Source organism: Melospiza melodia, chromosome 3 (assembly GCF_035770615.1).
Source record: "Melospiza melodia melodia isolate bMelMel2 chromosome 3, bMelMel2.pri, whole genome shotgun sequence".
NCBI classification, from domain to species: Eukaryota; Metazoa; Chordata; class Aves; order Passeriformes; family Passerellidae; genus Melospiza; species Melospiza melodia.
The window spans coordinates 71,762,325-71,777,277 of NC_086196.1; the positions used below are offsets into that span (position 1 = coordinate 71,762,325).

General features: G+C 47.2%; 1 protein-coding gene across 2 annotated transcripts in view; it reads left to right on the plus strand.

Moving 5' to 3' along the window:
• The first annotated feature begins 3,727 nt into the window (after nucleotides 1-3,727).
• The window catches only part of TGFB2 (transforming growth factor beta 2), a 58,838-nt gene continuing 47,612 nt past the window's right edge, over nucleotides 3,728-14,953 (plus strand). For both annotated transcript variants that reach the window (XM_063152221.1, XM_063152222.1), the window contains exon 1: nucleotides 3,728-4,607. In XM_063152221.1, coding sequence (XP_063008291.1) covers nucleotides 4,265-4,607 — 343 coding nt within the window. In that variant the 5' untranslated portion in view covers nucleotides 3,728-4,264. The remainder of the gene's footprint in view (nucleotides 4,608-14,953) is intronic.

Sequence of the window (14,953 nt, forward strand, 5' to 3'; positions counted from 1 at the left end):
AAAATGAACAGTAGAATGTAGAAGCAGAATTACCTCTGTAAAAGGTCATGTTATATTGAATTCTGTGATATAAGACTTTATACAGCTTTGTTGAGTGCCTGCAGTTTGGTTCTGCTATTTCTGACAATTTTTGATAGCCTCTTCCGTGTGTTCCTCATTTTAGCAAGGTAAAAAATGACACCTGTTTGAGTCTAGTTTGCAGGACTTCTGTGGCAAAAAAAGCCTCCTTAAATGTGCAAGGGGGAGATTTTAGAACTAGGACCAGATCTATCATGATGTATATGTTCCAGGTATTTTCCATTTAGATTACATAATGGAAAGTCGATGTTTATGAATGTGGATGTGTATTTGAATGATTTGCCTAGCAGGTAGGTGTCCCTTCCTGGAGCAAACTGGAGCAGCTCAGGCATGTGTGGTGGGCTTCTGCAGCTGCTGGGGATTTATCCCAAGTGGCCAGGGCTTTTGGAATGGAGTATGCATGCCCGGGAAGTTCTGCATGGCAAAAGCATCAGCATGGTGACGTTGGGAAGTTTTAGGGAATCCAGCTTTGCTGCAGTCGTAAGGCAAAATGGAGACATGCACCTGGGTAAGCCTGACGCTCCATGTCACACTAAAAGGGTCAGAAGAGAAGCAAAGGGTTTTTCTCTGGTGAGAACAAACCCAAGATTTATATTAATTTTTTTTTTTCCTAGATGGTCTAAAGGACACTTAGGAATCATTGCCAAATCAGAAGGAATCCCAGCAACTTTTAAAATCTAGTCGGACTGGTTTGCTGTCAGCCTGGCTGGGTCCCTGGCAGCTTACAAGGAGAGCTTCTCTGGAGCTGGGACCCCCTGCATCTCCCTGGGCAGCGTGGCCAGCTGGGCACTGAACACATGGGGGCTGATGGCCTCTAGCAGGGCATCCCTGAGGCACAGGGTTTGTGAAAGGCACTGCAAAGGTTGGGTTGGTTGGGATTTTGGTTTTTTCCCCCACCAATAATAAACTTTCAAGGATCAAAACACTTTGTAATCTGGTGGGTTGTTACTGCAGAGGGATCTTGAGAGATGGGGTGAGTTCCCTCCCTGAGGAGGGTGTCCAGCACTGTCCCAGTCACTGCTCTGAAACCCTCAAGGTGAGTGGCATGCAAAGCCAAGTGTTACAGGGCTGCTGTTGCTGTATAAGGAATTCCTTCATGGTTTCAGCTGTAGCTTTTGGAGGAAATAATTTAATAACCCTTTTCTTTAGAAGTATTTGCGGTTGAGGTACCTCGTGTAACGGAGCTGATTCCTCAGCTGGCTAGCAGTGGAGCTGTGAGATGTAACAGCTCGAGGAACTGTCCCCTTGGTTTTGTACAGGTGTGCTGCAGAAGTGAAACCAGCTGAGTCTACATGTTGAGCTTGCTTGTTTATTTGAGTAATTTTGGAAACGTTGCCATTCCTGACACTGCAGCTGTGTTTTTGAGGTCAGTAGGAGCAGGACATTGACATGTACGGCAGTAAAAGAGTGATGTTGTGGCAGAGAGGTTTAATCTGGCCTTGCAGGAATTCATGGATTTAAGTGGAAAGCACTATTAACTCTTGCATCATGAGGATGCAATCTTGGTTGCACGTAGGGCTGTACATACCCACGTGCTGGTAAAGAATGAAGTTTATTTTAGGTCTCTGTGTATACACATACCTGTCAAAAATATATTTCCGTAGCTCCTCCATCTCTCGGAGAATGCCATCGTTGCTGGTACCCACAGCAGTCCGAGGTTAGCTGGCCGTGTTGGCACAAGATTCCCCTGCAGCAGAGCCCTGCCAAGGCAAACAGCATGTGGCAGCTCCGTGCTGCTGGGTGCCTCCATCATCCCAGCACACAGCTGCTCACAGGAAGCACTTTTCCTTGCTGGGAAGGAAAAACTCACATTTAATTTGGGGACTGGCAGTCTCCAGCTTTGGAAAACAGTTGAAAATTTTGCAGAAAGAAGATTGTTCCTGAGGTGTGGTCAGCTGGAGGAAGCCTTTGGTGGTGTTGGGCTGGTTTGTGTCTTGCGTGATTCTCAGTGTGCTTCCAGGTCCCAGTCATGCTACCTCCTTCCTCCTGGGTGTGTTTACCCGTAATACCACTGGCAATGGCTGAGCATTGGGAACACCTATGGCCCTTTGAGTACCTTTTGTACATCTTTCTTCATCTCTGAAAATAGAGGCTCTTCAAAAACACCCTTGCCCCACTTAGGATGATGTTATTGGAAAGTTCTGGCAAGTAAAACCTGTGATAACTTAATTCAGAAGGGAATGTAAAATGGGTGAGAGTAAAGAAAAAGGCTACTTGATCACTTTTTAAAGTTAATGTACAGTGGTGATAAATGAACTGTAAAGGAAAAGCTTTATGGCATTAAGTTGAGGGATGCCTAGTAGACTGTGGAGTGATTTCCCTGGGGCAGAGTAGGGTATGGATGGAAGCTGTGATGTTTGTTGGCCCAAAGAGGCAGCGGAAAAATTGAATTACAGGCATAGCCAGAGCATTTGGGGCTTGAGAGTTTCTGTCAAGTGCAGATGAGGATGTATTTGCACACTTCTGACAGAAGAGGAGACCTCTGCGAAGGAGCAAATCCTCCTCATCTGTGGTCTCTCCCTCCTTGGAAGGTAGTACCGATTACCAAGGGATCCGGGGAACAGCGAGCATTGCCCAAAACACGCTTGGAAGTGAAAGCGAGGGGCAGTGCCGAAGAGCGTTCTGTGACAGAGCAGCGGGCAGAGCTGCCCCGCAACCTTGAACAGGAACGCGTCTGAGCGGTGTCCAAGAGGCGTGTTATTCCTCCTCTAACGCCAGAGTGCTATTTGGCCCAATTACTTTAATAATAGGTGCAAGAAGCACTAAAGCCTTTATTTTAAAAAAGAAGTAAAATAAAAGCCTGGCAGGACTTGCTTTTCCTTCTCGGCTCCGGGCTGCCTCGCCTCTCCTCGCCCCGGGCTGAGGCACCTCGGCAGCGGCCGGGCTGCGGCGAGTCCCTGGCGGGTGGCGCGGAGGGGAATAAATAGCCGGGCGGCGGCGCGGAGCCCTCCGCTCCCGCAGCCCCTCCACGTCACTTCGCAGCGAGCCGAGCACGTGGGGCGGGGAGATCGTATAAATCTCCCTCTCCCTGCTCGGCCGTGATGTTATCTGCTGGCACCCGTCCCCTCCGCGCAGGGAGAGCCGAGGGGCCGGGGGCGGCAGGCGGGGGGCGCCGGGCGGAGCGCTAGAGCCGCCGGGGACGGGGCCAGCCCCAGCCCCGCGGGGGAGGCCGGCCGGCGGGCGGGTAGAGCGGCGCTGCGCTGCGGCCAGCCCCGGGCGGCCGGCTCCGCGCCTGCGACCCGCGGGAGGCTGCCGGGGCGCGGCGGCGCTGCCTCGCTGACTGCGGCGCGGGGTTGGCGTTTCGGAAGGAGGAGGAAGAGGAGGGAGCTGGGAAGAGCTGTGCGGCGCGCAGCGGCCCGGGCGGGGGTGGGTCGGTGCATGCGGCGCGGGGCGCACGCAGCAGCCTGCGGGACGCGGCCGGACCGGGGATCGCCGCTCGCCGCGGGCGCCGGGCGCCGCCGCGGGGCCGGAGCCGCCGCCTGCCGCCGCGCCGCGCGGGGCCCGGGGCTCGGCGCCGCCGGCCGGGCGCACACGTGCGCGGCTCTCGGTGCCCGCCCGCGCCGCCGCGGGGGCTGAGCGCCGCCGGGCGCGGGGCGGTGCCGCTGCCGCTGCCCTCCGGGAGCCGTCGGGCGCCGCGGGCGCACGGCGGGGCTGAGCGCCGCGCCGGCACCCTCTCTCTGCCGGCTGCGGCAGCGCCCTGCGATACCCATCACTGCGCCTTCTCGTCCTCCTCCCTTTTTTTTGGGTTTTTCCTCCCCCCTCTCTCCTCCCCCACTTCAGATTTTTGTTTTACAGCGCGCTGAGAGCAGCCTCTCTGCCATTTACTTGATTTGCAGGTTTGTTGTATCTGTTTGGGGGCTTTTTTCCTCCTCCTTTTTTGCTGTCCGGTTCATTCCGCTCCCGAATTTTTATCTAGTTGTAGCAACTTGCTTTTTCTTTTTCTCCTTTTTTTTTTTTTTTTCATATTAGTGGTGTTTTTTTCACTAGCGCCTCCCGTGCGTTTTCCGATTGCGAGCTGCTCTCGCAGCCGAGTTTTTAAGAGCATTTTGTCTGCAGATCTCCCCTTTGTTTGCACAGATCCCCTTTTTATTTTTTGAATTTTTTTTCTTGTTGTCGTTCGTTGTTGAGGTCACTTTTTTTTTTTTTTTTTTTTTGTTGGGGGGGGCGCTGTATTTAAACACTTAAAATGCACTGCTATCTCCTGAGCGTGCTCCTCACCGTGGATCTGGCCACCGTGGCTCTCAGCCTGTCTACCTGCAGCACCCTCGACATGGATCAGTTTATGCGCAAGAGGATCGAGGCAATCCGGGGGCAGATCTTGAGCAAGCTGAAGCTCACCAGCCCCCCGGACGAGTACCCCGAGCCCGAGGAGGTGCCCCCGGAGGTCATCTCCATCTACAACAGCACCAGGGACCTGCTGCAGGAAAAAGCCAACCACAGAGCCGCCACTTGCGAGAGGGAGAGGAGCGACGAGGAGTATTATGCCAAAGAAGTTTACAAAATAGACATGCAGCCTTTTTACCCCGAAAGTAAGTCCTCTGTGTGTGTGCATGCGTGCGTAATTTCGCCCCCGAGGCTTAGCGGTGCTCAGCACCTTTAAATAGCACCCCCAAGCATCGAACTCTGCCTTCTTCGCTCGGCTCGCTTGTCACGCTCAGCGTCGCTTAGGTGGCGGCTTGTAGGGTTTAATTTAGGTGGCAGAGTACCCGTGACTGGGTGGGTATGTCCTGGGGGATCACCTGTTGCCCCAGACCCCTCTGGGGTCACCCCGGGATTCCTGGGGGTGCCTGTGCTGCCAGCCCGCCGTACCTGGGCACAGTTCCCCCTGCCGGGATCCCGCTCCCTCCCCGGCAGCCCCGTGTGCAGCCTCCAGAAAGAGCCAATATCTTTCCACTGCTCTTGTTTCCCTTGGAGTGTCTGGAACGGGCAGGTTTCCATCTCTCCATAACTGAAAAGAAAAGGAGAAGAGGTCTTAAAAAAAAAAAAAAAAGGTTGCCAGCTTGTGTGTGTCCCTTTAGAACGCTGTCCCGCGGACTGCTGTTCGCATAGGTGCTCAGAGAGGACAGAGACGTCCTCCCTGCTCTTCCCACTTTAACTAACCTCCCCTTTCGGTTCGTGGGCACTTCTCATTTCAGGTACAGAAAAACTTTTCCCTTCTGGGTAGCTTCGGTTCTTGGAACCTGTCTCAGCCCGTCTACCTTTTGCCTTTTTTTAACGACCTTCTGGTGATCCATGCCACGTTTAGCACAAAAAAAAAAAAAAAAAAGAAAAAGAAAAAAAAAGGGGTACAAATGCTCTGTGCTGACCAAATCCACTTAGAGTGATTAATAATCATAATGACGTGCCTTTTTGTTTTGGTAGTGAAGCTAAAGTGCATAGAAAAAAAAAAAGAAAGAAAATAGCACCGCACTGCCTTAAAAGAATCTAGATCATCATCATACCGAGGAAAGTGAAATACCAGAAGCAGAAAATAACTTCACCGTTCACATAACCAAACCCTAGTCCCTAGTCATTTCATTTAGCTCGCTTCCCTCCCCCACCACTTGATGCCCTATATACTTGCTGTCTGTTTCTCAAAAGCACATAGCTCTTGCTTAAATAGATAATTCAGCCATCTTGGTAACTTTATCCTAGAGTTTCTAATTGCATTTTCCCCTTATTTATTTTTAGTTTAGCAAGTTGTAGCTTTGGGGCTTGCTCTGTCTTGCATGGGATAGTCCTAGGATGCCAGCCAAGGTATCTGAGCCCCACGCTCTGTGCAGCTGCCTCCCTTTCTTCCTTTAGTCTTAAATGACAACATCAGGTACAGGACATCCTGGCAGTCAGAGCCATTTTATTATTGTAATTATGGCACCATCCTTAATAGCCATGATAAATACACTCCACCCTTGTTACCCTTGGGGAAGAAATACTTTATTTAAAAAAAAAAAACCCTACATATTTGGAGCCAAGTGGGTATGAGCAGAGCAGTTCAGTATAATTCATAGCCATAGCAAGAACACAGAAGTCATGCTTGTTTTCCACGTTGATGTGCTGTATTATTTTCCTGGTGGTTTTGGTAGAAGTCAGCATTTCATTTTGAGATCTGTTAGATCATACCCGGGGCAGAGGAGCACCTATGGGCAAAGGTTGGGAGGACCTCTAGCAATGCCTTGGTTTGGGGAGTTGGCTCTGTAGCAGAGAGTCTCTGAGAATTGTAAAGTGCATCTGTCCTGAGCACATCAGTCCTCCTTGCTTCAGCAGACTGCGGAGACCCAACAGTCCAAAATGCAGCTGCATACTTCCCAGAAAATTTAAATATCTGTGGTGTGTGAATTGGATGGTATTGGCAAAAGAGGATCTATTTTTAAAACGCTGTCAGGGGCCAGGTTTGGTGTGAGGTATGGATGGAGGCTGTGGAGGAGCGCAGGAGATTGCAGGTATCTACCAACAGAGTGCATCAGACGTTTGGGATGCGAGGGCCAGCACACCCAGCACTACTGTGCAGGCTGTCGCTAACATCAGAGTAAGTAGGTTAACTGTTTTTCCACTGCTCTCTAGTTATGCTGGATGGAGCGAACCTTTCCAAAAAAGACAGTAAGGAAGAAATCACTCCACCATATTTTAAAGGAAGAAATTGAAAGCGCAGCTCTGGCGGCCACAGGCACTTTCTCATCAGCACTTCAGAGTGGATTTTTTTAACTCTGCAGTGTCTGCTGTGTTGGAGAGTGGTAGGAGGGAGAAGGGGATCAGTGTGAATGCACTGGAGGTCAAAAGCTGCTGGAAGGCTGGCATGGGAAAGATCAGTGGTTCAGTTTTTACCACAAGTTGTTAATGTTCAGAAACTGACTACAACCCAAGTATTACAAATATGCTCTAATTATACTCATAGTCACCAATATATCACTACAGATCGCTGATAGGTCTTCGTGGAGCATTTTCTAAAGTTCAGACTAAATATTTTTAGCAATGAAGAGATTTAAAAGGAAAACTATAAGAGATACTGTATATACCCTAAGGCATATTTTGTCTTAAATATTATCCTTGGCCAACTGTACTGTATAAATACAGTAAATATGAATAGAACTGGCAAGATGCCAATCTCCTGGGATGAATTTTAGTCAAGAAGGTATTTACAGGATATAAATAATACTGTGTCAACATTTAAAGAAGGGATCTGATTAGTTTTGAAATTATTCATATTAATCGTTTCACATGCTGTTAATTTAAGCCTCAAACTAAAGTTGTGCTAAGGTTTAGTGATAGTTTGCACTGAGGAATTAAGCGGGCATCTGGCTTGAGGGTCCACTTGAGGTTAAGGACACATCGAGATATAGGTGAAATTCAGTGAGTCAGGGACTGCATGACCCAAAAGCAACAGATGCAAAAGAAGTGTCAGAAAAAGTACTACAAAGACACTTGGAAGAAACAGAAAGCTTTTGTCTGTCAAACATGCCTTGTGCTCAGGACAGTATGCATCTGTGTGAGTCTGAATTTCTCCTAAGTCCAGAATTTAAAGGTTTTTCAGAGGAGTTTAAAGAGAAAGGCTGGATATGGTGTTCTCTGGGCATGACATCACAGAGTTCTTGGGAGTTTTGTGCCTAGGCAAAGTTACCTGAGTAAATGCTTAAAACTGGTTACTGTGAATCCTGGATCACACTAGAAGCTTATTACTTACCAGTTGTTCCCTGAATATCTAGGGCCTGATACTTAAGCTAGGTGATGATTGCTATTGCACTGAGAGTAAACAGAAATTAAATGCCAACACAATTAAGGATTGTGAATTGTAATGCTAATGAACAACAGGCATACTTGAGAAAAACAGGCAACACTTGTATTTGGAGGCAAAGGCCCATATCATCTTAATTCAAAGCAATTTCTACTACAGTCAGTGAACTGGTTTGCAGAGATAGCTAAAGGCCAATGTAGGTAAATTTTCAAGTTTTCTGCATTCTTGAAGATAGGTTTATAAGTACTCATTAGCCTAAGAAAACACAGTTCTTCTGGGTTTGGGCCTGTTTTTTCATGAGTTTTAAGCTGTCATAGTGTGAAGGAGCCTCTATGGGTTCCATCCTGCCCTGGTGGTTAGGATTAGTCTTCTCAGGAGCTCTGTCCCATGAATATTGCTTTACACAGGCCATCCTTCTGCTGAATATTTGCCCCATGAAAGACAACATTATAAGCTGTCAGGGCACAGTGACATGCTTCTACTTTATCAACAAGGACTCAATTTACCAGCAATTACACATATGTGGGTTCCTTGTCTTCAGGGTACCAGAACAGCTCCTGCAGACGGCTCCCAGCACTGACTGCATCATTACCACAATGTTAACAGCTCACCTGTGTTTGCATTTGGCACAGCACACAGTCCAACCTGACAGGCTTTCCCGTGTTATTAATTATATGGGAACAGACTCAGAAGGAACAACTTATTTTAAAAATTTCTAGCTATGCTGGACCTATGGTTGTGCTCTGAAGCATCTCTTGGTGGAGATGGTGTTTGCCAGGCATAGTCTCTGTATTACAGACAGCAATGTGAAGGCTTTCCCCAGGAGGGACATGGGGGGAACAGTTCCTTATTCCATAAGGAATGACACTTAATGCAGTCTTCTTAGGTGGAAAACCCCAGGAAATTGCAAATGGCTTTAGAAAGGCACAGGGTAATTTTCTAGACAGTAGTCCTCTACATACTGAGAGGGATAATAAAATAACATGCTCTGGTGCACTAATGAAGGGCAGCACCACATGTGCTTCCTGCCTGGCTTCTGAATCACCAGCCACTTTTGCTGTGAGCAGAGTGCCAAGCTGGGAAGCAGGGGGAAGGTCCAGGAGGCAGTCTGGAGTGATACATGGTCCTTGAGTTCCTTCCAGAGGATGAAGCCTACAGAAAAGCTAAACACCCATGACCCCCCTCTTTAATACTGCCTGGTCAGATGAGCTACAAGACAGGGCTATATTCCCAAGTCGTTTCCATAACCCTCCTGGAATTCATCTCTTGTGTCTGTTTGAAAGAGGCACTTTTTACTGTAGTTTGGTGAGTGAGAAGATTTGAACGAATCGTGGAATCATTTAGTTTGTAAAAGACTTTTTATGTCATCTGAGTACAAGTGTTAACCTATCACTGTGAAGTTCACCACTCAGCCATGTCCCTGTGTGCCACAGGTATACTTTTAAATACCTCCAGGGATGGTGACTCAACCACTTTCTGGGCAGCCTGTTCCCATACTTAAAAGCCCTTTTGGTGAATATGCAGCAGTGCCCTGCTGCTCCCCACCCTCCAGCCATTGACAGTGAATGTTTTATAGTCCCAGAGACCTTTCTGGAAATGTGCCCTTGTCTTCTTCTCCTGGCCGGAGATGTGCAGGGAGCGCCCAGGACTACTGTGAGTGGGTGATTGAGTGAGGAAAGCAGAGCATCATCTTCATTAGATACTGGTGAAGCAGAGCATCATCTTCATTAGATACTGGTTTTAGCCTTGCTCCTCTTTGGTTCTCTGCGTGAGATCTGTAGTGGCCATCAGGATGGCTGGGCTACTTTGAAGTTACTACTTCCAGCATTTTGCTGTCAGCTTGAGATTCCTGTCTGCACCAGCACTGAGGAAGAGGATGAATGTGAGAACTGGCTGTCATTCTCAGTGAGCTTCTTCAGCACAGCCCTGAGACACGCACGGAGCTTCACACACATGAACAGGCTCATTAGCATTAGGGCTCTGTGTATGCCTAATTAGCTTCCTGAGTTGGGGCCCAATTTATGGTGCACTTGCAGGGATGAACAAAGCCAGACAGTTCAAATCCCTCTCACTGTGTTGAGATCTGCCACTGGGGCATGGGAGCCCTGTGAGAAGGAAATGCTTTACAGCATATTTTAGAGGGGAAAGAAGAAACTCTTCAGTGATCCTGAAGAAGGCTGGCCCTGTTGGGCAGCTGCTGTGATGTGCTAGACTGCTCCTGTATTATGGATAAAGAGAGGAACCCCAGGGTATGGTGACAAAACGAGTCATGAGTGAAGATACACAAATGTTTTTGTTCCTGTTGTGAAACCACATGCAGCAGGTTTTCAAGCAGGCAGCTTTTAGCTTGAGGATGATTTGCTCCCCAGGTATTATTTAATGTAATAATGTGTTACGGATGTTTCTGCTGGTTTGTTTTGATTAAAAGGATTGGCTTGGTCGTTTGTTTAGGGAAAGCTCGCACCCTGCTTTCCACCACAGGCTGTTGCTTGCTTCCCCTTCAGTCTGTGCTGTGGATAGTCAGTGCCTAGCTCCAGCATCACTCTCACTTGGCCTCCTGTAGTAGTCAATCTGAAGCAGCAATGTTTCTTCTTAAAACATCTCCCCTGTGCTTGTCCTTGCTGTCTGTGCCGTGTTAAGTGATTGCAGCTGGGCACCCGACTGCACAAAGCACACAGCTGCAAGGTAAAAAGGAGAAACTGAAAGATTTGTCTGTAACAAGACAATAAAATGTTGGGGGAAAAAAGCCTTAGTGTCAGGGGTTGTGTTTTATCTCCTTCCAGTGTGACCAGTGGTGTTTGAATTTATGAGTTACTCATGAGGCTGTTCACTGCTGTGGTTCTCTTAGCTTGAATGGCACAGGACTGGCTTTGCAGAAATGAAGTGCTAGACCTGGCTTTGTTAGACCTGTCTGGTCTGAACAGTTTTTTACGTGTTTTTGATGCTATACAAGTTGGTCCACAGTAGAGAAGTTGCTTCTTTGGATTAAGGAGCATTCTTTCAAACAGCCAGGTTTTCCGAAGGGAACATGGCAGTTCATGCCACTGGGAAAGCTTCTGGCTCCTTGTGTTGGAGGCTCCATTGGATGGGTTAAGGCAGCTGTGCAGAGAGACTGCTCGCTCACCGTGAGCAGACAGGCTCTGCTGAAATACATCTTGTGTTGTTTGGGCTCTCTGGCATCCATGTTTGGTTTCAGGAGATGCTGAACCTCACAGGCACCCCTGCAGCAGATTTATGGCAGAGTGTGGAAAGGATCTTTGAAACATCTCTCCCTTGTTCAGGTTTTAGTTCGGACAGTGACTGAGAAGTGCTTCTCATTTCAGGTGCGATGCTCATTGACATGTTCAGGCTCTTCATTGTAGAGCTGAGCTTTTCCTCTGAATCCCCCTTAGGAGGGAGCCTCTTTTTATTGTTATATAATACTTAGTACAGTGTGGTGCTGACTTCAGGTTATTAAAAATAACTGTATAAATTATAAAACATAAGTTGACCTCATAGCCGACCCTGCTTTGAGCTGGAGGTTGGACTTCCAACATGAATTAACCTGTAATCCTTGTAATACTACATTTTAATGCAAGGAAAACAATGCATTGTATTTCAGCTTCCACAGGGTGGTCTTGATTCAAGTGTCACCACATTTCTAAAGGTATGCTGTTTTCTGCCAGTCTTGGATTTATCCCTCTGCTGTAGCTTTCTTGCATCAGAATGTTCCTGTTCTTCTCTCCCTCTGCGCACACTTTTATTTTGTTTTTCTTGCTTGAATGTTGCTTTTCAAATAAGCGTGGTAAGTTGCATAAAAATAGACTACTGTATTGGACTTCAGCAAAAGCTGTGGCATAGTTTTAGGCAAACTGAGGAGGGGCGGGGAAGGAAAATGTTGTGATACTGACCTTTCACTTTGCTTGTTTGGCTCCTTCCCATCGTATCTAACCCACGCTGCACTGACAAATACCGCATCTGTCTTGACAGGCAAGTTCACAAATAACCATTCATTCATAACTTGGAGCTGCTGTAAGACTCCTTATGGATTGCTTAATCTGACAGTTGTGCATTTGAGCAGAGACTTTGAAGCAGAGACTCTGCAGAGTGCCCGTGAGTTGAGGCTGACTTTGTGAGGGCTCGGAGGGAGGTCTCGGTGAAAGGGGACGCTGTGCTCGGGGTGCGGTGCGTGTGTGCAGGCGTGCACACGCGCGCGTGCATGCGTCTCACAGCATTGAAACATCTGTTGTTGCCAAAGCCCAAATTGGAATGTTCTGGGAAAGATAATTTAATTTTTAGCTTCTGGATTCATTTCAGTGATGGTAATTTCAACACTTCCTGGGGAGAGTCTATCGGTGGTTATGTGCATCAAATGCAGCAGTAAATCTGTCATTCTTCCATTTCAGTTTTTCAGGCTTACAACTTCGTTATTTTTCCCTGTTTGGCTGGTGTTAGTATCCAATGTTTTCCCTGGCTTCATCTCTTTTAAACCCCTGCTTTGAATTTTAAAAGGCAAGCTAAGCCTGTTGAAGTTCCTTCTCCTATACTTGTTTTTGTTTACTTACAGCATTTGCAATTCAGCAGCTAGCTCAGCTGAAATAGTGATGGTAATATATCTTTACCATAGCGATGATTGAAAGATAGGAATCAGAACATGTTGGTTTTCATTCCTTGGGGTGGAAAAAAAAAAACAATCCACAAAATCCCCCAACCCTGTGGGTGAACTTTGTAATCACAAGGCTGAAAAACTAATAGGTGTAAGCAGCAATGACTCTTTTGAAGTGGTCAGAAAACACCTCACAATCGCTTATTTGATGGAGGCTTCTGCAAAATAATACTTATTAATCCTGAGCCTGCAGTTATGTTTACAGCTGATGTCCAGTATCCCAGATTGAGAGAGCAGTCCTTGTTTATTTGCGTGGGCATTGTCCAGTATGTATAAAATTACTTCTTTTGGGCTTTGGGCAAACAGTCATAAAGATCTCTAGGCCTGCCAAGATGTACACTTTAAAGAACACCTGCAAAACTTTACATCTTCCAAACAGCATGTAAAAACAATGCTGCAAATTCTGCCTCTTCTGATGCAGCAGTGGGTTGAAACAATGGCACAAGTGGTGATCAGAGCCTGGTGTTCACCAGAGCCTCGGGCAGGCTGCTGCTCCTGGTCCCATCTCTGCTTGGTCTCATGGGTGGCCCAGACTAGCAAAGCTGAGAGACATCTCTGCTCTCCCTGACTATGGAGGGGCAGCTCTGCCCTTTGCATCATAGTTCCTGCCCTTTGTGCTTGGAGGCTTTGGTGCAGGAATTGATCCAGCTGACTGGAGAATAGTTAAGCAGAGCAATTAATGAATGCCTAGCAAGCAAAATTTATGAATGTCAAAGTTCAGGTCCACTGGCAGTTCATTTCTGCCTTCAAATGCCTGCAGGGGATATAAGGGATATTTGCCTTCAGGGAAGGATAAATGATATATTGTATTCTCCAATATGATAGGACATTGTAAACAGTCTGGAGATGTGTTGGATCTGTGCAGATCATTGATGTTCTCATTCTCGCCCAATCTCCAAGAGATCCAACCCAGTTTTCTTGGCTGTTGCAGTTGGCTCTGGGCCTCCCTGGCAGAGCAAGGCCTTGTATGTCTTGTGCCAATCACTGCTTTATGCTCAGATTTTTCTTGATGCACGCTTTGGAAGTGAAGTAGCCACATTTCAACACTGAGGTTTGCTGAAAGATGTCTGTAGGTTTTGCTTGTCGTGCTCGTTGCATGTTTATCCAGCCCACGATGGCAGGGTATTGCAGCAGACACACATCCCTAGGTCTGTGAGGGGGGAACAAGTTCCAGCTTTCTTGAAAATCAATCTGCTGTTCTGATCTGGTGGTGTGATAGGAGCTGAGAGGCTCCCTGCCAGGATATACAGTGTGCAAAGCAAGGGAGCTAAGTGAGCAGCTTTGGCCCAGTTGGATGGGCTCGGAACAGATTGTTGGGGGCCTGACCTTTCTCTCCCTCTTTGAATCTGGATTCCAGCTTGCATTGCTCCCTGATGCTAGGAGCCATGTATTTGGAAGTTTAGCATTCCCCTTGCTAATCACAGAAGAAAAGAGCCCCAAAAAAATCTAGTAAAAGAGATATTTATGAAGGTGGCCATAGTCTATTACAACAATATCATGTGTCTGAAGAAACTTGCTTCTTTCCAAGCTGCAGTCCCATTATTTACCACACTGTATTGGGAAACCTAATTTTCTCTGGCTGGAAGTGTATTTGTTGGGGTGGAGTCTGGAAAGGAATCTGCCTCATGCACACTTGGCACCACTGGGCCAACTATACATGATGCAGTCAAACCTTTCCGTTTCTCTGCTGTTTGAGAGTATGTTCCCCAGATTAAGGGCCCTGGTCCAAAGCCTGCTGGAAGTCTTTCCACTGGCTGCAGAAGTCTTTTGTCAGGTATTAAGTGTCATTCCTTTGTTTCAGGGAGTGGCCACATCTCCAATATATATTGGGGTGTATTACTGTAATATGGTGCTTTGCCCTTTATTGAGCTTCCACTGGAGACATTCTTCTGCATAAGGCCCTGAAAAACAAACACCACGTTTGAAAATAAACACCTTAGTTAGCCTTATTGATGGACTACATTTGTTGGCAGATGTCATCTGGCGTCAGCATATGGTGGCAATATGGCAAGAACTGCAGAATGCAGAGAAGGGGGAATGAGTTAAAGTCCTGCACTTCTTAGGTATTTCACATCTTCCCTGGTCTAAAATAAATGACCATCTGACTGCAAAGGTCTTGGCAAACAAACATGCCATAATATATCTTTATCATCCTCCCTACAGCGAGTTTTTGTCTAGAAGTTCATCACTCCACATCCAGAGGCTTCTTAGAAACATGTGCAAAATCAGACCTCAGCGCCCAGAGCAGGGAAGAAACTAAAGGCTTTGACTGAGAATGTGGCAAATCTCTGTGCAGTGGACTGTAGAGAAAGGTCAGGGCTAAGCCAACAAGATGTTTTTATGTTATCAATAAAATCTTAGAAGTCAGTTCTGCATGGAGCGGGAGCCAGGAGGACCATTTCTGAAAGTCTTTTTGGTACATGATATATTCTGAGTTTACAAGCTGGAAAGCCAAGGAGTTTGGGAACAGGAGCTGTGCTTATAGCATGAAGGTGCATGTGGTTTTACATAAAGCCTCTCTG